Raw genomic sequence first — 24,115 nt, 5'->3', positions numbered from 1 at the left:
GAGCTCATGTCATGCTCAAACAGGTTTGGGCCTCTTAGTTCTACTGAAGGGAAATTGTAATGCTGCAGCATACAAAGACATCCTATTGTATTGTGTGCTTCCAACTTTGTTGCAACAGTTTGGGGAAGAACCACATACTGTATGGGTGAGACGGTCAGATGTCCACATACTTTTAGTCATATAGTGTATATACTGTGGATAAAATATAATGATTCAAAATGGCTTTAAACATGTATTTTAGTGTTGATTGTACACAGCAGCCTCTTTACACATTGTGGTCCACTACTTTACTCTGTAGTGGTTAAACATATATATATATATATATATATATATATATATATATATATATATATATATATATTCAATAAAAAAACAATGTAATTAAACAATTACAAATTGACTAAAATGTCTAAATACCGTAACTGGCGAATTAATGTCCTGCTGAGAATAACACAAAGGAATACACTTCAAAAAGCCTGTAGTTCTTGGCTCTCGCCTGCATGTCTGTACGCTTCCGCTCGGCAGAGGGCGCTGGTGAGTCAGGCGGCGCTGCTGCTGCACTGCGACCTGCTTGTAGTCGCTGCCGAAGAAGTGAAAGCAACAATATGGCGGGATGCATGAAAATGAAGGAAGAGTTTCATTTCGCAACCGTTAGAACAACAAGCGTTGCGTTTATTGTGTTGGTTTTTCTTCAACTTTTTGAGCTCACACTCGGTAAACATGTCTGTGAATTTCTAGAATAGTTATTAATGGCTAGAATACATATAAATAATTGAGTAACTGAAGGTTTTACAGCTGAAGAAGATTTCAGATATTCAGAGACTAACTCTCATCTTGTTTTTCCGGTTGTTGATGTTTGTGCTGCCTGGATTTGCTGTAAAATTGTTCCTGTTTCTCTTTAGCTAGAATTCAGCGTTGAAAGTGTTTCCTGGACGTGTTTATTTAGACACAGTAATTACACTGTCAGCTCTCTTTGTTTCTGTGCAGCTACACGCAACATTATCAGTATTAAAGATGGACAAGAGGTGAAATACTTTCAAGCTGAACACTTCTGCTACGTCAACCCAGTCCCTGTTCCTGGATGGAGGGAGACCTGGACAAGGATCCAAGTAAGAATATTTACCTGTGTACTTATTTGTATTTACATTTACATGTATTCCTTTGGCCACCACATGACCAGAAACAAGTGCATTTGTTTGGATCAACATCACATCATATCAAAACATAACATAGAACATAACATAACATCGTGATGCATATAAAAGTCCAGGTAGTGCTTAAAAAATAGTCATCATTTCTCATATGACATACGATATGCTACCAACACCTTTTTTTCTCAAATTTACACACAAAGTAAGAAATTTGGTGCACATAATTGTAAATGTGAGGTACACTATATGACCAAAAGTTTGTGGACACCTGACCATCACACCCATATGTGGTTCTTCCCCAAACTGTTGCAACAAAGTTGGAAGCACACAATACAATAGGATGTCTTTATATCCTGTAGCTTTAAGATTTCCAGTCACTGGAACTAAGAGGCCCAAACCTGGTCCAGCATAACAATGCCCCTATGCACAAAGCGAGCTCCATGAAGACATGGTATGTTAAGGTTGGAGTGGAAGAACGTGAGTGTCCTGCACAGAGCCCTGACCTCAAGCCCACTGAACACCTTTGGGATGAACTGGAAACGATGAACCGCACCCCAGACCTCCTCACCAACATCAGTACCTGACCTCACTAATGCTCTTGTGGCTGAATGATCACAAATCCCCACAGCCACGCTCCAAAATCTAATGGAAAGCCTTTCCAGAAGAGTGGAGGTTATTATAACAGAAAACAGGACTAAATCTGGAAACGGATGTTCAAAAAGCACATATAGTTGTGATTGATCAGATGTGCACATACTTTTGGCCATATACAGTAAGTTGGGACACACTGTCATGCAGCAGGACATTCAAATTTCTAAGTTTCAGAAGCATTCAGAATTTACAAATCAATAAGTTTGATTTGAAATCAGATGGCATCCATATTAACAGATTGTTGTCCATTCTCAGTATAGTAAGAGATATCGTATATACTTTGCTGAGGCATCTACTTTAAATTTCTATATTGCAGTTGAAACACCAATCAAAAACATCTCTTAAGTAAATATAAACCATAACAATCACAGTTTTGCACAATACCCTTAAAGCCTTAACAGAAAGTATATGCTTTTTTTTCCCCTGAGCAAACATGACTGCAATGCAGCAGACAGCAGTAAGCATGAGAAAGTTGGAAGGAAAAAAACTGTAAAAATGAAGATTTTTACAATTTTGAAGATTCAGTATAAAACTAACATCAGTTAAGCAGAGTTTTGTTATAAAAAATAATAAATAAATGTAATAAAAGATAGCTGTTAGTTGGCATACACATGAAACACTTCGTCATACTGTGTCCTTTACCACATGGGCAAGTCAGTGTGTGTGGTGTGAGGTTGATATTTACAGAAATTATTTCATTACTTGTTAACTGTTAGCCCAGTAATTTCCAGTACAACACCATAGAATCAAATGTCAGACACCAAACATGTCTTTTTTGATTAGCAACATTTGGACACTTCATTTTCGCCAAAGTGTTCTTCTAACACAAAAACTCATGTGGTGCTTGACAGGTGAAAGTGTGGAGCTCCAAGGAGCTGAAGGTGACGGTTGTAAAGGATGAAGAGGAGCTGGAGGAGCTTGAACATTTTAGTTTCTGGTCCGTGGTGCAGCACTGGATCCATGAGCGCACTAACGAGACCAGCGTGAGCATCAGCCTGTTCAACCAGAAGACCTGTTTCCGTGTGGATCCTTCAGATTCCATAGTGTCCTACACAGTAAAATCCAGCCGAAGTGAGTCTGACATGCTCATTACATCACCATATCATTTCAGTTAGAGTCAGGTCTAAAAGGAAAGAAGCAGTCACTAACTGTGTGATTTGTCTCATGTAGAATTTGACATCTACCTGTTTCTGGTGTTCCTGGCTGGAGTCCTGCTGTTCTTCTTTGCAGATATGCTCAGCAGGTGATGACATGGAAAATGACAGATTTAGACCACCGTGTGGAGCCATTACATGACATATACAAATAAATGTCCCAAAACTAGCAGCTTTGTTATCTCTAGTCGCAATGCAGTGTTAAAATATGTGTGTTTCTACCAGCACTGGGCTCCCTGTTAGTTTGTTTTTTGCCTTTAAAGCTGTGACTGAATTGTTTGTGAGATATCACTCGGCACTTTTTAAAAGCAGCTCTATTCTGTCTGCCTTGCAACCACTTCTGACAGGATTACATATAAACATATAAAACAAAAATTGTATAGTATGAAAGTAGCCCTAATTTTCCTCTCGGGCAAGGGGCTGCGACTTAAACAGTGATGTCCATGTTATCATCTTTGCATTAGCCTAAAAGTTATATGTTGTTGTTCTCTTAAAGGAGTCAGGTGTTCTTCTACTCGGCAGGAATGAGTACAGGCATGATAGCCTCCCTCATCATCCTCATCTTCATCCTGGGACGTTTTCTACCCAAGGTCAGAGTCAACACATGACTGTCTTTTACACGTACATTAGCCTGCTTTGTCTTCAATTGTTGAATTTTTTTCAATTTACAGACTCGTGGATCTTATTATTATAAATCCTTTTGCACTAAGCATTTTTTTTTTATGATTACTGTGTCCAACAGAAAAGTCCTTTCTATTTGCTGATGGTGGGAGGCTGGTCCTTCTCTTTGTACGTGATCCAGCTCGTATTTAAGAACCTGCAGCTCATCCTTAAAGAGCACTGGCATCTGGCTATAGGTAAATCTATTACATATATACCGTATGTAATATATGACCTTATACCACAGCTGTTTAATTCTCGAATCTGATTGTTCAGGAGGTGTTGATTAATTTTCTGTAACAGCAGCTCTGACAGCTAATTCAAACACACATCATCATTCCTGTAGTAACAACTAGAGAAAGGACTTGGATGGTCAGACATCAAAATGTCTTGGCTTATTAACTACATATGGACATTTCATTTTCATCAAAATGTTTCTGTAAGGTAAACTCTTGTCACACTTAATAGGTGTGAAACTCCTTAAAAACAGATGCTCCACATAACATAAGCCTAATAATAAATGAATTATAGCCACTATAGCAAAAGTGATATCATGAACTAACTTATGTTCTGCAACAGTAACTATAAATTTTTTTTTTCCTTAATTTAAAAGTGTGATGTGCTGCAATTTATTTAATACAAAATGCATGAAGCATTTTTTTTTTCATTAACTTCAAGAGAGAAGAAGAGGCTAGTAAGAGGAACAATGCTGTATAGCTGCTTTAAAGTAAAAAATTAACAGGAACTAACTCCCGTGTCTGGAAACTTTTACTTTTACAAAGCGCTGACACTCCTTCCATACATGTTATATAATCGTTTCCAAACAAAACTTCACCACATCAACAATTATATCTATTATAATTTTTCTCTTTGATAAATAACAACACGTTACGCTTCTGCATTACGAGTCCCTGTGAGTGGGCTGTTACTATAGAAACGATAACGTATTAGATTTAGCGCATTAATATAAACATATCATTTATGTTACAGCTGTAAATATTCAGATTTGTGCTGCTGTAAAAAAAAAAATTATTCAACACCTGATTCGAGAATTCAACCGAGCTGCGGTATAATTATTGTAATCAATGCACAATTGCTAAAAAAAATTATTTGACTATTCTGATATCATGGCACATCATATATATGCTGAGAGTCGTAGATTATTTTTCCAGTAACGTCACGAACCCAAGCGTTTTATTCCTTATTTAGTATTAGTGAAAATGATGGTCACTCAATTTCTGAGAGTTAACAGTGTTTGTTTCCAAAAAGATGAAGTGTTTTATTGAATTATTGCATTCTATTCTTATTGTATTTTACATGAAAGGTTTGGCCAGTTACCTTTTAACTTACCTTTCATGCAGATGGTAAAAATTAAATTATGAAGAACATAAAATAATGGACCCGAATAAAATAAAACATCTCACTATGATCCTGTATATAATGCACCATAATATTTTCTTTGCATGACTTTAATATGATGATGGTTTTTGCTGTAGGCTACGCCGCAGTCGTGGGGTTCGTCAGCTTCGCAGTGTGTTACCGCCACGGGCCACTGGTGGAGGAGCGCAGTATTAACATCCTGTCCTGGACACTGCAGATATTCGGCATGCTGCTGATATACGCTGGCATTCAGGTCCAGCAGGTGGCGCTAGCAATCATGGTGGCTGCTTTCTGTGCCAAGAACCTGGAGTACCCAGTGACCATGGCATTTAGTCTATATGAGTGAGTATAGTGATCTAAGTTATACTAACGCATTTATCCACATAATAAAGTAGATGTTTTCTTTGTTTCGAAATGCCCTAACTTACTAACGCGTAGTTTTAAAAATGTACGTCTGTTGATCTTTACTGATCTAAATGTAAGTTGTGTTTCTGTCCTGAAGGAAGCTGAAGCCGAAGCTGCTCTGGAAACCGGCGCCTCGGCGCCTGTTGACGGAGGAGGAGTACCAGAAACAGGCTGAGGTGGAGACTCAGAAAGCTCTGGAAGAGCTGAGGAAGCAGTGCAGCAGTCCTGACTTCAACACCTGGAAAACCGTGTCCAGACTGCAGTCTCCCAAAAGGTTAAACTTCTACAAACATCTGCACAACATCAATCCCACATTATATTAAGTGTTTAATAGATGTGTAGTTACGCATAACTGATACAGGCATTTGCCAACAATTCCCATTTTAAAATTTATTTCAGTGAATCATACTTTTAATCTGTTACATCTAATGTTGTGGAACATCTGCAAACCAAGTTCCTGTTATCACGGTTTATAGCATCTATAAAAAGTCCTTCCATTACCAGCTTGTCCTTTTTCCTCTCTTATGAAATTAATATGATGAAAAGCAGCTGGTCATGTGACCAAGAAACCACAAATCTCAAACTTTGGTCCTGAAGACTCTCCAGTGGTGAAAAACCTGCTGACGGTTACAAAGCGCTGACACTGGAGACTCCTTCTGCTCACAGAAAACGTCTTATCATATCAATGATACTTTTTTCTCCTTGTCAAATAAAAACAGCATGTTTTTATAATTAAATTATGTAAAGCATCCACCACATGCTGTTGCTATAGAAACAATAACATGTTAGAACAAGCGTATTAATACAAATAAACCTGTGATTTGAATTAAAGGCAGCTCTACTGTCAGAGCTGCTGTTATAGAAAATTAATCAACACCTTCTTACCAGTCAGATTCGAGAGTTCAGCAGCGCTGGGAATATGAAAATCAAGACTCAGATAGTGTAATCACTCTTGGGTTTACCTGTGACAAAGGTGTTCTTAGCTATTTGGGAGGACAGGGGGGTGTTTCCAAATTGTGTATTGATAGAACTGTGCGTAATTTCTTAGGATCGTAATTTATTATGAAAGAAACATTGATGATTTTCAGTATAAAGTCACATGTTTGGGTCCTTTAAATGTACTTTTCACACATCAAATTGTTGAGCAATCTTAACTAGTTAATCTACAATTTCCTGAGTGAACTTTCTTGTGCCACACACACACACACACACACACACACCAGGTGTTTCCTTTCCTCTTTCAATCACCTAGTTAACTGTCAGTGTCTTAGTATTTTGACTTCCCTTCTGCTCTGGTCACAGGTTTGCTGACTTCATTGAGGGCTCTCCACATCTAATGCCCAACGAAGTCTCAGTCCATGCTCAGGAATACGATTTGGGCGGATCGCTGTTCGAGGACGATCTGTTCTCCACAGATGAGGAAGATGAGGGAGAAGCGTGGGAGACCGACGAGGACGAGAAACCTAACATGTCTTCACCGTGGAGAAACACGGAGAGAGAGAATTGAGGAGGGGGAATAAAACTGCTGCAGGTGCTGAAGAGCTCCTGACTCTGTAGCGACGACTCTCAGAACAACCAGGACATGAAGAATGTGAAGAAGCAAAGCCATACATGAGGTAGGACCCAGGAATGCAGCGATGATTGTACACCAGCTTAGAGACGTTTCAGCACTGAACTTCTTACTATAAGAGTATGCTTTTGACATTAGAAAGGATGACCAGTGGATTTTTTTTTTTCTAAATAAGGGGTTACAGATAACATTAACACTTTTTGTGTTGTAATAACCCTGAGCCATCATTATGGCAGAAGAGGATCTGAGAGGATCATTTTACAGGTTGGTGACGTTGTAGTGTGTGCATCACACACATTTCCGGTGTTTTTTTGTTTGTTTTTCTTTCTTTCTCTTTCTTTCTTTCTTTCTGTCTTTCTTTCTTTTTTTTTGTTATTAATGATGTATTCTTGTGGACTGTTTTATACCACAATCCATATTTTTGTTGTTTTTCTTTTTTCTGGGGTGGACAATTTGAAAATTTTTAATTTACTGCCTGGAGTGGAACCTTTTTTTTTTAAAGTTAAAAAAAAAATAAATAAATAAAATAAAATAAAGCAAATGGGTGCTTTTTGTGCATAGTTGGTTTTGTAAACTGGAGATTTGATTCCGTTTGCTCTTCTGAAAACAGATTGATCTTTTTCTATGCACAATGGCAGGATGAGCACTAGGTGGCAGCAACACCATGTAAGCATATTGGCATGGGTACGTTCTCCAGTTTCCTTCCACTGTCCAAAAATATGCAGTGAGCTGGATTACCTCTAGGTGTGGGTGTGTGTGTGTGTGTGTGTGTGTGTGTGTGTGTGTGTGTGTGTGTGTGTGTGTGTGTGTGTGTGTGTGTGTCTCTATGGGATAGACTCCAGTTCCACTGGGACCCTGACCATGTTAGCGCTTATTGAAGATGAATAAATGAATGAATTACATGATAAGTGCATATCTCAGCTATTAATGCAGATGAGCAGGCTTTAAAAAGTTTGACTGATGGCTTTACAAATCATGAATTGAAATCCAAGGTTTATTCTTTTTTAGAATAAGATTTTTCATCAGCATTTAAGCTCATTAACAAATATGTTTTTAGTACCTAGTATCAACAAATTCAGTTTATAAATATTTTGATTAAGTGTTTTTGGGCTTTGTTTCTGTAAAATACATTAAGACATTTAATAATATGATATAAAAGGAATATAAAAATATTCCTTGCTTATAAAGGTCTGGGTAAGCAATTAACATGAATGAATGGTGACCACACAGTTACATTGTAATGCTTAATGCTTAATTATTAGTTTATGGCTATAAACAAGACAATCTGAAGTGGTCATGTGTAGAAACAAGTTACCACTTGACCCTGGACTTCTGAAGTTGATTTGCATAAATGCATTTGACTGGATGTGACAACAGAGGATCTGCTACAGAAGCCACGCTGGTTTAGAAAATGCTGAATAAATTAAAAATGTATCAGCTCAGCTATAGTATTTTTTCCCAAGTACTTGTTTCATTCTGCTGAAATACTGCTGTCTGCCAGTTGATAACCCCTGACTTAACACTTCATCTAATAGCCTCTCATAGCAATTTACTATTGGTGGTCAGTCTTAGAAAATATGGGCATTTTATCTTGTTTCCCATTTACGTATTAGATCTCACACCACGAAACCCTTTAGTTCTCTCTTTGCTGTGTTTTTGTGCTTCAACATACATCAGCATTGTCACACGTTTAACTCCCCTATGTGGCAATAAAACCCGACTCCTTTTCCCCTGAGCACGCATCAGGCAGTAGATTCAACCTCAGTTCCCCTTTGAACACTCCGGCTCGGCTGATCACCACTAACCCTACACTTCTATTCAAATGGTGTGGTGACTGTGACCTTCAGAAGTCAGAATGAGCTCTTCTGCTGATGTTCAGGAACCATGAGAAAGCAGAAACTTCTCACACTGTCTCCTTTGTGCTGTCCCGTGTACCTGAGTGAATGTCACTCAGCTTTTGCTTTTGCTTTCCTTCCAGCTGAGATTCAAACATGCCACCATTTCCTTGTGAACTTCGTTGGCCCCTGCGTGATGCAAATTTTCTTTGAGTTCCTGCCATCTGCTACATCACGCTGCCTGGTCAGATTTCTTCAGTAGTGCAATGGGGCCATTTTGCATGAGGTTCCCTGGTAAAGAGATGTGTGTTTAACATACTATGCAAATCTAACAGGGAGGCAGGGACTCGTTTTTCCTTTCGCCAGGTTTTCTTTCCTGGGAGAGCCATGAGACAGGAATGGGGATTCCCATCAGCATGGTGCTGGAAATGGGCTAACCTCGGGCGGAGGCAGCATGTAAAACACTCGGATTTTCCCAGGGACAGACAGGTGGACCTACAAAGGTAATCCAGCAGCATATGTGTACTCCCCCACTGATGGACCACACATCTGAATAATGTGGAGAAGGTGGGCGTGTGCTGGGCTTCCTCCTGGTGTTTGATAACGCCCACTTCCTGTTTGTATTTGAGGTTCACTTTGTGGTCAGTGATCATAGGGAGGATTCCCTTGTTAACATGCAGGTAGTTAATATGACAGTTACAGCAAATACTTAAGGTAAGGGTTACTTGGTTGCCTTAATAAATAGCCTAGAATACCTTTTTCAAATTATGATAAATGTAAATAGTAGTTTTCTCATAATACAATCAGAAGTTTAGTTTTATTGCATTTTAAATGACCCTTTCTGCAGTTGATAAATATTTACATTATTAACAATAGAAAACAGACAAGTTATGCTATTATTTGAGGATTTATAATCGACAGTGTGATATGTACAGTACATCATTCATTGCCCACACTTGAGCCTTGTTATATAACTGACCAAGAAATGAAATATAATTAATAATCATCTCTAAATGTGAAAATACATACACAAACATGTGAACAGGGATCATTCATCATGAGCATCAACATTCGTGGCTACAAATTAAAAAAAAAATTCTGTAGTATCCAAAAATAAATACAGTATGCCAACCTGTTTTTTTTCTTTCATTAAGAACTGTAGCTGTAGAATATCATAAGTGCAGAGAAGTGTTTTTAAAACTTTGAGAAATTTTGGTTACTGTTTATTCAATGGCATGCAATCATTCCTGCAATAACATGCTTCAGGATTACAACTGAGACTCAAAACTGGTCCTTTGACATGTAATGTGCTACTCACTGAGACATTAACAGTACACATTTTAATGACCTCAGCAGCCTGCATAAATATCACACACAGCTAACAAAAATCCATGTTTTGCAATGCACTGACAGAATCTAGAAAATGACTGAGAATTTATACATATAAAATAAGTCGATAAATGTGAAACAAGGCACTTCAAAGACAAAACAAATGAAGAGACTACAATATCAGCATCAAGCAGAAGGCTTCCAGAGATGAGAGTTGGCTTAGATTGATACCAATGATGGTAGCAAAAAAGGCTGAAATTAATGAATCACTTCTAGTAATCTAATATTTAGTGCGAAGTGACCATTTTGGTTTGCTACCAAACAGGTTTTTTTTTTTTTGGGAAGGAGAGAAATCAGGTTCAGGAATCTGGAACTGGACAGCAGCAATCAAGAAGACATACATTTTATTTCCTAATGAAAAAGCACACACCGCCTGCAGTGGGCCTTTCATCACTCAAACATTCGAGCTCAACTGGGACTGCACTGTATCCTGATCACTATGACCAGAGGGTGAAAGGTGTTCGGTGAAAGCAGGTCTAAAACTAGACTGTGCAGCTGTGCAGATAAGATTCTTCTCTCAGGTTTCAGGAGACACCTGCACACTCAACTAGAGGTTTACACAGGACTGTTTTTTTAAAATCCCACTCCCACACACTTCTAAAAGAATTCTGACCAATCCTGCTCACTCCTTAAATCATTCTGATCAATCCCTCCCACTCCTTAAATCATTCTGCTCAATCCTCCTGCCCACTCCCGAAATCACTTTGACCAATCCTGCCCACTCTCGAAAGAATTCTGACCAGTCCCACCCGCTTCTTAAAAAACATTCTGACCAATTCCGCCCACTCCTGCAAAAATTTTGACCAGTCTGCTTCCACAGAAAGTTCAATCATTGCCACCCACTCCTGCAGTGTCTTGACCAATCTTGCTCACTCCAGCAGAAAATTCAACCAATGCCACCTGCTCCTGAAAGAGCTCTAACCAATCCTATTCACTTCCAGAAGAATTCTAACCAATCCCACCTGCGCCCCCTCCCACAGAACATTCGACCAATCCTGCCAAAAGTTCAACTTCTCTTTCCAGCAGAAAATGTGACCAGTTCTGCCTGCTCCTAGAAGCATTCAAACCAATCCCACCCCCAACTCACAGAAATTTTGACCAATCCCACCCCCCAACCGCATAAAGTTTGACCAAATCTGCCCGCTCCCACAGAAAGTATGACCAACCCCACACCGCCAAAAAGAATTCTAACCATTCCCACCCACTCCCGCAGAAGGTCTAACCGATCCCACCCACTCCCACAGAAGGTCTAACCGATCCCATCCACTCCCGCAGAAGGTCTAACCGATCCCACCCACTCCCACAGAAGGTCTAACCGATCCCACCCACTCCCGCAGAAGGTCTAACCGATCCCGCTTGTTTGCACATACCTGTGATATTTTCTAACAAACTTAATTGGTTCTATTTGGCAAAATATTAATTAACACAGCGTCGTTCAAGCAACCTGCCTCAGAAAGCAGCATACACTCCCATGTTAATGAAATTGGCCTTTCTTTAACCTTTCATATATGACCGCCCTTATGACAGTAAAAAAAAAAAAAAAAAAAAACACTTGCCCTCACATCTTTTTTATTGGCTCTTGCGGGTCTGGATCCCAGTCCGGATGCACACCTCTACACTGAACTCCTGCGAGAGCATGTTAACGTCAGTCCAGACACACATACACGCGTTTATGTCTATCTACAGTGTGCTTTGGTCATACTGGTACCTGTTAGCTGACTGATAACCTAGATATCATATAATTACATATATTACTCTATTATTGTGCATCACTGTTACAGAGGTCAAACTTCAACGATTGTCATTAATCATTTCACTCATTAAATTTGTGAACTGGGGTGGGGTGGGGGGATGGGTAGGGGTAGGGGTTGGTGCACTAACTCTTATCCCCAATCCATGTGTGTAGTTGTGGCTATTTTTATTTTTCCTTGATGAAAACTCAGTCAGCTCCTTTATCAGCTCTGTTACTGGATTCTGCCTCATTTAAGTCTCTTTGCATAAAGGTTTCAACTAAATGAATAAATAAATATAAACTTCACCTGCACTAGAAGTGAATTCATAGTCTGGAATGCATTTCCAGTAAAACACAAAAAAAAAAAGATGGGAGAAATTAATATAAAATTCAAACACCAGTGCACTGCCACAAGTCCTTTTCGATACAGTGTAAGAAGTTCAGATCAGTGCTGCTTCTTGACCGTCAGCTTGTATTAAGAAAAGGCATTAAACCAAGAGACAGACATTTTCTTCACTACTGTTCCTTTACCTCTTGATGACCACTCTGAACTTTGCTTCAGTATTTATTGATACCAAACAGACGCACTCCATGGAACTGAGGCAGCTTGGGCAGAAGGACACTAAGAAGGGAGCTTGTGTTGATCAGGAAGTGGGTGGCATCATATTTGGTGTAAAAGCTGGCCAGAATGTACCTAAGAGAGGACAAAAATCATAGTGGCATTTGCAACAAGCGATTATATTATTAATAAAAAAATCAATAAATATACCGTTAATGGAAAATGTTATCCTGTCAGTATGAGGAGGAGACTTTATGGTGTGAAGTAACAGAGAGATAAATTCATGGTATACCATACTATACTACCAACTTTTGAAAGAGCATAACATTAAAAGCTATTTCTACCAAAGCGCTGCTGAATTCTCCAAGCCGACTAGTCAGAAGGTTGATTAATTTACTACTACAGCAAGACAAATCACCCTTGTTCTAATACCTTATGGTTTCTACAGTAGCAGCTAATTCATAGGGACTTGTATGCTTTGTGTAGGGAGACGTAATGTCAGTCCTTTGGTTCTCATGACAAGCTGCATTGTTTTGTCATAGTAAGAGAGAGAGAGAGAAAGAAAGAGGCTGGTGAGGGAACGACAGCTTATCGCCACTATACTGTAAGACATAACAGGAACTAATTTGTTTCATGTGCTTCAAATGTAACTATAAATGGAAAAAAATTAACATTTTGTTCCTTAATAAATAAAAAACTGTAATGGTTGAGAAACTGATGTGGTATAAGAGGAATGAAAGAATTTGGGGTGGTAATTGCCATCAGCTTTGCATTGTTGATTAATGTCCTAAAACAGCACACCCAGTCATGCTTTATTCCACACTTATTCAAGAATAAAAAAAAAAGTGAAGCATTCAGCTGTTGGATAAAATTAATTTTAATATAGTAAATATTATCATATCATTCACTATGAGACCATCTTTGAAACGTATGGTCACGAAGGTACACCTGTGAGACCTAACACACTCTCTATGCTGTAAATTTAATTTGTTTGTCTATCCTAATAATATGCAAGCATTTGCACTCCACTGCGCAGACACACACCAGATGTTTAAAGACTCTAGTTCCTCACAAAGCTCATGTCGTGTCGTGTCACTAGGGTGTTAATGGTTAACTCACAGCACTATGGGTGAAATGGTGAGGAATTTTCTTGAAGATGTGAACTGGATGCCGTAATCCATTTGTTCCCAGTGAGTGAGCAAGCGGGCTTTTCCCTGGTCTGGTGTCTCAAACGGAGTCCCCTTTACCGTGTGAAGGAACACATACATGGCCTGGAAGATAAAACGTGTAGTCAGCACTCGACTCCAGGACTGACAAGGAACTTCATTCATGAGTTCAGAATGAAGACATCTGCTGATGGTTTCGTTTCGAATTTTTACTTCCTTCTTGGAGAGCATTGTCACTCAGGATTACTGACTAATATTTACACCGGGCTGGATCCTAGTCATTCTCCTTTCTCCTAATAACAGTAATTAAAGTAAATAAAAATAATAAACAGTAAAAAAAACTAATAAAAGTCTGACACTTACACCTCCATATACAAAAAAAAAACTATTCTAACATTTTTTAAAAAAATGAAAAGGCAATGATTCTTAAAGAGTTACAAATAAAGAACCTACAGGAGCAAATCAAACAACTTGCCAAATACATTTTTATAGCTAATGTATAAAAGAAGTGTTGGTCTGTGTTATAGATGTACTCATGATATAGGAGTCGGCTCCAGAATTATTGGCACCCTTGATAAGGATGGGTAAAAATGTTTATGGAAAAATGTCTCTGATTAATCAGCTTCGTCTCACCCTTAATAAAGGAGGAAAAATCTAACCTTTTACTGATGTAATTTATTCTAGGAATATTTTTTAAAAAAACTTAAAATGTTTCTAGAATAAATTTAATTAACGGTTACATTTCTCTGATAGATATATTTCATAACCTTTTTCCCATCCCATAATTGTATTATTATTATTATTATTACTATTAGGCTACATTGACAGAGGAAAGCTGTGCAAATTATTCTCACTGTTCTTGTAACAAAGACAATAAAACAAAACTAAAATTAATATCAGAGAATTATTCACAATGGCTACATTCACAGTACAAGCTTCTTTGCATAATTCTGATTTTTGGCTCAGGTCAGATCTGTCTAGCTTGATGGTTCATTTTCGTAACTGCAAGTGACCCATATCTGTCTTTAATGTGACTGCAGCCTGTCCCCTGAAACACCTCACACACACACACACACACTCACACACACACACACACCGATTTCTAACACTACTCGACAGTGTTATGTGCCATGAACGCTGGTATAGAGCCACATCAATTCCGTTCTCATCTTGGACCACATACAAAATCGACTCAGGTCTGATTTGAAAAGATCGGATTTTTGTGTCCTGAAAAAAATCTGACCATGTGAGCATAGCCGGTGTTCCCAGCATGCATCACTCTTTTAACAAATGCATCTTGCATGGACTGACCAGATTGTGAATGACATTGGTTAAGGTCCACACGATTGGCACGCTGAGGAACGGGATGCTCAGTAAGACGATGTGTAAGACGACGGTCAGCAGCAGGTAGGTGAGCCAAATCCCTCTGCTGTTCATCACCCGCGTGTTGGGGTTCACCTCGCTGTGAGCGACGCCCACATTCATTCTGCAAGCGCTGCAAGAAAAAACAAGAAAGGGAAACAGTGGCTTTAGACAGTTTTACACAGTGGTTCTAGTTTTCAGTTTTAAAGACTCGAAGGACTGCTTTTTTATTTCCTGCGCTAACAGCCTTCATTTAATCAATTATTAAAGAAAAACTCCACCCTGATACACATATTTATATTGAAACGTGTTTATATTGAAATATTTGTGATGTGTATAGTGATTTTTGTGCTACATTGTGATTGATGCTATATTTTCGTTACTCCTATGAGAAGTCAGCGCTTGTCTGCCGAGCTGATGTCACAGTGAGTCACTGCTTGTGTAGTTACACAAGACATTTAAAAGGAGATGAAAATTAAAACATAAGGGACACCAGCCAGGTTTCGCTATTACAAAAGAGCACGCTTCATTTCTAACTCAACCTTTTTCCAAATATGTTCAATGTCATATTAATAAGAAATCAAGCTTTACGTTGGTTCAAATGCAGGACTGAGCTGTGCAGAGTTACACCAGACACTCAGCTAGTTAGTGATCTGTGAGATGACAGATGTGATGCATAGATGCCAGTTTTAGCATAAAAGGAGCTGAACAGACTAAAGCGCTGCTGCATCACTGTCTTGAGGTAACAGCAGGTAGTCAACGGCATTATGGGTAATGTAGGAAATCGTTAACCAAAGTGAAAGTGTCAGTGAAAGCAGTTTAAAGTAAAAGGCCAAAACAGAATTTCATTACAGAATAAATCTTTTCCACACACATTTTCACATATTAATTCTAAATATTGATACGCACATGATTTTTTCCTTTAAGCCCTTCATGATGTCAGTAAGGTGTGTTAGATCAGGGTGAATACTACAGCATCTTCCTTTTAGTTTGCAAAGAAATTAAATACCAACTTTATTTTAAAAGTAATATGGTATTCTCACAGATAGATACTTATACTGAGTACTCTGGGAATATTGTGATTTTGATGAGTAAAGACTATAAACATATGTGGAATTTTTTTAAATAGATTTTGCCTCACTAATAAGCACCTTTAGATTGATGAATAACAAGAAAGGCCAAGAAAATGTTTAAAATTTATGATGCTTTTAGCTTTTTTCCCCCTTTCTATTATAAATCCTGATAGACTGTATTTCTGTCATTCTTATTTCCTTTTTCTGCTACTTGTCAAATTTTATAAACTGGTTTGACTTTATGCACATTATGTGATGTTTAATGATCTTTTAAAGCCACTTTAGAGGTATTCAGAATGACAAGTTCTACCTAATATTGTATATGTAGTGTGTAGAAACACAATCTTGTGTTTTAACCAATACCCTAGTGATTTTATATCATTTAAGTTATTGTCCATAGTACCATATATACACACACACACACATATACATATATATATATACATATATATATATATATATATATATATATATATATATATATATATATATATATACATATATATATATATATATATATATATATATATATATATATATATATATGGACAATAACTTAAATTAATTAATTAAGCTAGTAGGCTAGTTAGCTAACAAGTCTTGCTAGCAAACTCGTAAAGCGACTCCCTGAATTTACACCCATCACTGGATTTCGTGTTTGACACCATACTCACAAGCTGTAAACAGGCATTAAATCGATACAGAAAAATTTACATTTCAAACCAGACGATTAAATCAAGCAAATTACTTAATAAGAACTGTTATCAAAAGACAGACACCCACCTTGACTGTAACCAGGAAATCACGAAATTCCCCGCTTAGCTCCGCCCTCTCCTGTTTCTGATTGGTCGCCGTTCCCTAACTGACGCTTCCCTTCTGCGTTTCTGATTGGTCCACAATCTACCCTCATAGCGCTATCGGCTGGAAATAAGAGCGTTCTTTTTTATTTATATATTTTTATTATTATTATTTTATTTAGTATAAGATTTTAAGATTTATACGATTTGATGTCATAAGACAGACACCTACCGTGACTGTAACCAGGAAATTATGAAATTCCCCGCTTGGTCCCGCCCTTTTCTATTTCTGATTGGTCGTTGTGTCCTGTCTTTTTTCCTTCCTACTTTTTGATTGGTCCAGTCCCCATGTTCGTAAGCCATCATCAGAAAACAAGATCTTACAAATATTTTTAAGAAGTTTTTTTTCTTCTTCTTCTTATTTGGTACAGTGTTTTGAGTTATAGATCTTTCTTTCTCATATGTCCATAGCCTATTTAGTTCTATTATATTTTTTAATATTTATTTTTATGTTTATATTGTTGCTACCGTCGTTGCTAGGTCTGTTGATGGCGTTTCCACTTCCGCAGTGTGTAATAGGAGTAGGAGGAAGAAGGAATAACAAGGAATAACTTCTGACTTTCTTCAAGCTCTTTTTTTATAAAAGCAAAATGAAAGATTACCTTCTAGAACTGAGCCAAAACACCTTATGTGAAGTATTCAGAGTAATCTATTTATTTAGTAGTTTGTTTCTAATGTATCAGGAAGCCATTTAGAGATAATGGGAATGTTTTTGGAAAGCACACCTTCCTCCTCTCCTTACAAACAGACTTTGACTGCAGATTGGGAAATTCAGTCATATTGACCATGTCATTTCCTTATTGGTGCACTGCCACAATTCCTCTATAGGCAAAGATTTCATAGGAAATGCAGTTTAAAGAGGGGGAAAAATACACGGAAGTGAATGCTTTGTACTGCTTGTTTAGAAGTTTATTAAATATGTTTTTTTTTAAAAAAACAACAAAAAAAAAAAAACAAAGTTACATTGTAACATACTGTAATGTACTCAGCACATAACAAAATGATGACTTAATAAATAACAATAAATATTGTTAAAATAAATAAGTTAATAAATACACAATATATTATGCAAAACATGATAGTTCCAGAATGTAATTATTAATTAACTTATAACTCATGAGAACATTTCTTCAAAATGCAGCAGATTTAACACATTTTGACCAACATGATCATGATAAAGAATCATTAACCACTCATTATTCTCATTTAAGCTGACTCTTGAAGTGAAGTCAAATGGCTAAAGACACGAGCCGTCATGATGGAGAAGGAGTAGAGACGCTCGACGCTGTCACGGCACAGGTAGCCCTCAGTCATCCAGTTATCCATCATCAAAGGTGTCGGAGGATCTGATGGCTCCTGTGGTGAGATTTTTAAAGTTAGAAGCAATAATGCACCAGTTACATAGTCAAAGAAACCAAATCTGCAGACACTTCAACTGCATTAAACTGGAATTCTGAATATTTTCAAAATCAGGTTCAGAATCTTTATATTTACTGTTTAGCCATGAATTAAAATAAATTAAAATAAATAAAATCAGCGCAAGAACATTTACCAAATGCAGCACCCATCCCATGCAGACATATCATTTATACAACAATCCAAACAAATCTAACCAATGCAAAGACTAAAACTAAAAGAAGCTGTTTTCTTGTATCATCACATTCCTTGTATTAGTATTATCAACTCCAAATCTAGATGCTTGTTTAAAGAAGTGTTACCTTTAGTGCTTCCAGGATTTGTTCCATCACCTCAGCTACAACTGTAGCGTTTGCTCTCCACTTGTCACATTTGGTGTTTTGGCCCTGAAATATTCCACTGTCCCCAAAGATCCTGCTATAGTTCTTCAAAGCAAGAACAACCCTGGACATGCAAGTCTGAAATCAACAAAATAAACAGAATGAATCAATGAAACAATATATTGATTGGATCAATATGGACTATGCAAGTTAGTCTACGCTCTGAGTGTATTACGCTTTAATATTCCATGCAATGCTGTGCCAGTACATTTCTGACAGATGTGTTAGTCCACATTTTAAACCTGATACAGCTCTAATGCAACTGAACTAGCTAATATATGTGGAAGAATGCTAATTACTGGTCTCAGCTGTGAGTCACGAATAAGTGCAGCTATAAGATGAAGACTTCTGCAGAAAGTGTTTACCTCTGGGTTTGTCTTAAGACTCTCAGGATCACACTTGTCCTCGGACCTGATCATCAGTGGAGGGTCGCTGACTGCAGCCACCTCGGTCGGGGTCTCCACCTGAAGAAAGTAGAATAAATACCGGTTATGCAATTCTTAATTTTTTTAAAGAATTATTATTTATGATGATATTATTCTTAATAATACACCTTATTTTGCATAATATTACACAATCTTAATTTTTAGCTATTGTTAATAATCCGTACCATTCCTTGTCACTGATCTGGTACCTTTAAGCACACACCTTATGTACCTTTAGTCTGTATCATTTACCTAGAAAGGTGTATATAGTGATAGTGTACCTTTAAAGCATTACACTAAAATCTAATTATGTATTTAATACCTTAAATATCTGTTTTTAAATGTATTCTGTATGCATAGTTAAAGGTGAAATATAGATATTGAAGGATGCAAAAGATAATGGAACAACACCAGTGATAAGAAATGGATCAGTTTTGTATTTAAGTAGTGTCTTGTATGTATCTTTCACCCACAATTTGAAAATAATTTAAGGTATATAAATAACCAGTAAAGACCACTGATGTTCATTTAAAGCTTTCCTCTGTCATTTAAAGCTAATTAAAGTAACATATGCACCTTTCTATGTAAAATAGTAAATGGTATGACAGGAAAAAGTACAGTTTGGTATCTTTATTTCTTTGAGAGTGTAATCCTAATATCATATCATATCATATCATTTAAATCACCCAAATCATACAAAAGAAAATGTAATTAGAAACTTCAGGTTAGTGAAAATGTGTGTGAATTCATGTCGGCACTCACCTCTTCATATAAACGTCTGGCTTTTTCGTTGAGCTTCAATGCCAGTGTCTTGCCCTCCGTGTAGTTCATCTCGGGGACGCGCACTGGAGCGCCGAGCGCGCATGCGAGCATCACCGCAACGAGCGCAAACTGCTGAACTGGACTCATGGTCAGAAGAAATTTCTGTGACTTAGCACACGAAGGAGCTTACGCTTCTTTATCTCTAAGCTGTCAAGCAACGAGATACCTCTGCATGTGTATCCCCATGTGCTCACCTTATTTATAAGGACGATGATGAGTCACGTGAGGAGTTTCCCGCCTCCGCAGCCGCAGGTACAGCGTGGGTTTCCACCATTCAGTGCATCTTATTGCTGAAACATTGCTATTTAGTTGAGTATATTATGTTGTCCTGCTTGACTAATACAGTGCTGATTATAGCTTACAGAAAACAAGGATACTAAACTGTACCCTTCCTCTGGTACCTGTATCTTCATTAGGACCTGTATCTTCTTACTTGGAAAAGAGTATATATGATAGTGTACCTTTAAAGCTTTACTCTAAAAGGTCCATTTATGTATCTTAATTTTATTATTATTATTATTTGATTATATTCATATTTCCAAGTGAAAGATACATATATAATATTACAAGCCCAGCGACCAGCTAAAAATCCAGTTTACTACCTTTTTTAATCTGAGAGTGTAGATTAGTTCACTGGATTGAGATTATGGTGTTGGGATGCTCACACAAACTCAAAAAGATTCAAAAAAATTAAGCAAGTAAAGTTATGAATGTTAGAGCAAAGAGCAAAATAGGAGTTTGGGTTTTTGAAATGTTTTCTCTGAGAATCTATCTATCTATCTATCTATATATATATATATATATATATATATATATATATATATATATATAGATAGATATAGATATAGATAGATAGATAGATAGAGAGAGAGAGATGTGTGTGTATATATATATATATATATATATATATATATATATATATATATATATATATATATATATATATATATATATATGTATAAATGTATAGTGTTTGGTTAAAGATGTAGATTCAGAAACAATACACAAGTCTCTTTGCGAGTGGTGGATACAGTTGCTTTAAACAGAAAAGTGGTGGATTTGGATTTGATTGATCATTACACCCATGAGTATCATTTTCTTATTAAACTTCAAGAATGGAAATAAGCAGGGTAGTTACTATATGTCCTTTCCTGTATACCTAACACAGGTTAGCACAATTACTAAAGAAATAAAAAATAAATAAATAAAAACCTTTTTCTTTGTGTCTATTTGTTTTACAGTACTTATTTCACTGCGCTCTAATATCTAATATCTCAGGTGTGCTGTTGTGCATTACTATATATATATATATATATATATATATATATATGTATATATATATATATGTATATGTATATAATACAGTAATACTATATTTATACAGTAATACTATGTATATCTATCTATCTATATATAGGTAATACTATATATAGGTAATACTATATATATATATACAGTATATAAATGTGTATGTATGTGTGTATATATATTATATGCATGTAAATGTTAAATAGCTTTTGTGTAAGTAAATGGTGAATCCCCGTCCTGTTTCGTGGTTTTTGTCATATTCACAAACCACCATGGTGTCATGATTATACAATGTTATATTACAGAATATTAAAGAAGAATATTAAAGTGTGTGTATATATATATATATATTTAGTAGGCAGATTAGTCATCACCTTTATTTTGTAGATAAAGCTATATATAGGCTAATAGTTTAATAAGAATAAAATGACCTAATTCTTTAATGACCTAATGGTTGAATGGAATACCCTAGACTTTTTTTCCAGTATGTTCATGGATGAATGAATTTTAATGACTAATAGCTACTATACACCTGTGACCTGGACACACACACGCACACACAAACACACACACACACACACACACACACACACACACACACTGTATGACAGGTTTGTTTTGGAAGTTCTGAAATGTGACTATGAATGATCCCTTTTCAATTAAAACGTAAAATCAGAGCTTCCTGTTCAAATTAAATTCTTGAAGCATTGTGGTTGCTATCTGGCACAGGTTCATTGTTCGATTTCGAAACAGGTAATGAGAAGTGAATGACTGTATATTTATGAATAGCTTTGTATATTTTAAATATATATGATGTCATCCCTCATCCGGACTTTTGATATGTCTCTAGCACGACATTTTCAATGACACCATTATTTCCAGGGCTGTGACCAGAATCAATATTTTATTCCACATTGTGTTTTATTCCACACTGTTCATTTCAGCATCCAAAAAATAGGAAATTTCACAATATTTTAGAGCTTTTTCTGGAGTTTGTTTCAATATTGCTTTAAAATGATTTGGCAGTGATTTGACTTCATGAGTGACTGCATAACTTACAGAGAATTTACTTTATTTATGCTTGCAAATTTTTTTTTTTTAATTGTCAAAGTGAACTGATTTCATATTAAACAACACCAGAGTAGAGATCGTACAATTAATAAATTGTCTATTGCTCCTAGGTATTGCAAGTGATAGATCTGAGATATTCATTATTTTGTATATTACATGAAAATGAAATGTTTTCATTGACCAAACTTGCAAAGCAAGCGTTCTATTCAACGAAAAAGACGTTATATACAGTAATTAATAAGAAAGTGTTTATGTAAACTGTACAAAAGTTTACATGCATGGTTTTTACAAACTTCTTACAAACATCTTAGCTAATAACTAATAACTTAAAAATAAAATCTTGTGTTGTCGGTGTGTTTTTCCTACTATATTACCTCCTAACCAGAATATTTTAGACTGATAGTATTCTTAATCCATGACCTAGTGAACCAGTATCAGGACATATTTATTGATAGAGACTTGGATAAGGGCGTCTGCCAAATGCCATAAATGTAAATGTAAACGAAATTAATCAGATTTTCACAGTATTGTTTTAGTTGAGATGTAAACAGTTTGTAAACACAGTGCACTTTTTAAAACTTTTTTTTAAAACTTTCTTTTTAATTACTGTATATAATATCTTTGTCATAGAATAGAATATTTGTTTTGAACGTTTGTTCAATTAAATGAATTCAATTTTCAATTTAATTAATGAATTTTTGTTAGTGGCAGCTTTTTCCACCCCAAGTACCTGGTGCTTACCGTAAAAACCCCTGTATATACACAAGAAAAATCCTTCCAGAACTACTGAGCCTCGGACTTCTGTGTCTTCATAGCTAATTATGACCAAGATCTTTTTTAATATCTAATATGAATATAGCAAAACTAATATAAAACCAGTTTGAATTAATATTTTTAGGTAATTATGTCTTTTTTTTTTAAGTAAAATTAGTAGGATAGGCTATACAGGATACCCTTCAGATTAAAAAAAACATAAATAGATCTATCTGAGTCGGAGGGAATTATTTGTCGTGTTTTGATAATTCATACACAGATGATCAATCTTTGATGTTTGAACCTGTTTTTTTTTTTTTTTTTAATGAAAGCCCCATAATTTTTCACAAATGTGTCAAATAATTATATCAGTCTTTATTCTGAATTACTCATCAAAATGAAAATTTCCATTGTTTTGTGTGGAGCCGTTGCTATTCCTACAAAACATAATATTTTGATTTCCTCATCTGAAAGTTGCTCAAATATTGTGCTCTTTAATTGTGGTTTGTATGCAGTGTTCTGAACATTGTGTACGGAGGAAGTGAGACCATGTAGACAATGTGTGTAAGTAACACACCAGAAGATATCGGCCCATTTCAGTACTGTTTCATCACTCAGCATGTCCTTGTGCACTTTCCGTAATGACTAAAGTGCACAGCCCGTGCCTTTCCAGTGAATGGGGAAAAGTACTGAAATTATACAGCCAGTCCTTATATGGTAACATAGTTAAAATTGTGTATTTATATTAAAAAAAAAAAAAAAAAGCAAAAGAAATATCAAAGTACTGGTTCATTTTTATGCATAAAAAAAATTTGTTTGCTGTTTTGAAAAGAAAAACCATCCCATCATAATGCTTTCTGCATAAATCAGGGTCCTGAAGTATATATTCTATACTGTACATTAGAAACAACCTGTTCACAGTGACATCTACACCTAATAATAAATAAGTTGTTATTTAGCATTTAAGGAAGGAGTCTCCAGTGTCAGCATTTTGTA

General features: G+C 36.3%; 3 protein-coding genes across 4 annotated transcripts; 1 reads left to right on the top strand and 2 right to left on the bottom strand.

Annotated features, from left to right (window-relative positions):
* Positions 1-491: 491 nt before the first annotated feature.
* On the top strand, positions 492-7,489 carry nemp1 (nuclear envelope integral membrane protein 1). The gene is made up of 9 exons (XM_026945049.3): positions 492-714; positions 988-1,109; positions 2,654-2,873; positions 2,973-3,045; positions 3,453-3,546; positions 3,699-3,813; positions 5,113-5,338; positions 5,499-5,675; positions 6,704-7,489. The coding sequence occupies exons 1-9, from the start codon at positions 501-503 to the stop codon at positions 6,906-6,908; spliced, it is 1,446 nt and encodes a 481-aa protein (XP_026800850.2). The 5' UTR covers positions 492-500; the 3' UTR covers positions 6,909-7,489.
* Positions 7,490-9,611: 2,122 nt separating this feature from the next.
* ormdl2 (ORMDL sphingolipid biosynthesis regulator 2) lies at positions 9,612-16,961 on the bottom strand. Of its 2 annotated transcripts, none has more exons than XM_026945068.3 (4): positions 16,871-16,961; positions 14,964-15,147; positions 13,606-13,757; positions 9,612-12,621 (listed from the first exon to the last, which is right to left on the bottom strand). In XM_026945068.3, exons 2-4 carry the CDS (start codon positions 15,135-15,137, stop codon positions 12,486-12,488), a joined length of 462 nt encoding a protein of 153 aa, XP_026800869.1. In that variant the 5' UTR covers positions 15,138-15,147; positions 16,871-16,961; the 3' UTR covers positions 9,612-12,485. The 2 variants fall into 2 exon arrangements, with proteins under 2 accessions (XP_026800869.1, XP_034167980.1); XM_034312089.2 differs by lacking the exon at positions 16,871-16,961 and adding an exon at positions 16,762-16,784.
* A 697-nt stretch (positions 16,962-17,658) lies between these two features.
* LOC113545559 (interleukin-23 subunit alpha-like) lies at positions 17,659-20,171 on the bottom strand. The gene is made up of 4 exons (XM_026944959.3): positions 19,928-20,171; positions 19,106-19,204; positions 18,663-18,818; positions 17,659-18,300 (listed from the first exon to the last, which is right to left on the bottom strand). Exons 1-4 carry the CDS (start codon positions 20,072-20,074, stop codon positions 18,151-18,153), a joined length of 552 nt encoding a protein of 183 aa, XP_026800760.1. The 5' UTR covers positions 20,075-20,171; the 3' UTR covers positions 17,659-18,150.
* Positions 20,172-24,115: the final 3,944 nt, after the last annotated feature.

This window comes from Pangasianodon hypophthalmus, chromosome 16 (assembly GCF_027358585.1).
Source record: "Pangasianodon hypophthalmus isolate fPanHyp1 chromosome 16, fPanHyp1.pri, whole genome shotgun sequence".
NCBI classification, from domain to species: domain Eukaryota; kingdom Metazoa; phylum Chordata; class Actinopteri; order Siluriformes; family Pangasiidae; genus Pangasianodon; species Pangasianodon hypophthalmus.
The sequence above is the reverse complement of the archived record's forward strand: the minus strand, read 5'-3'. Positions and strand labels throughout refer to the sequence as shown.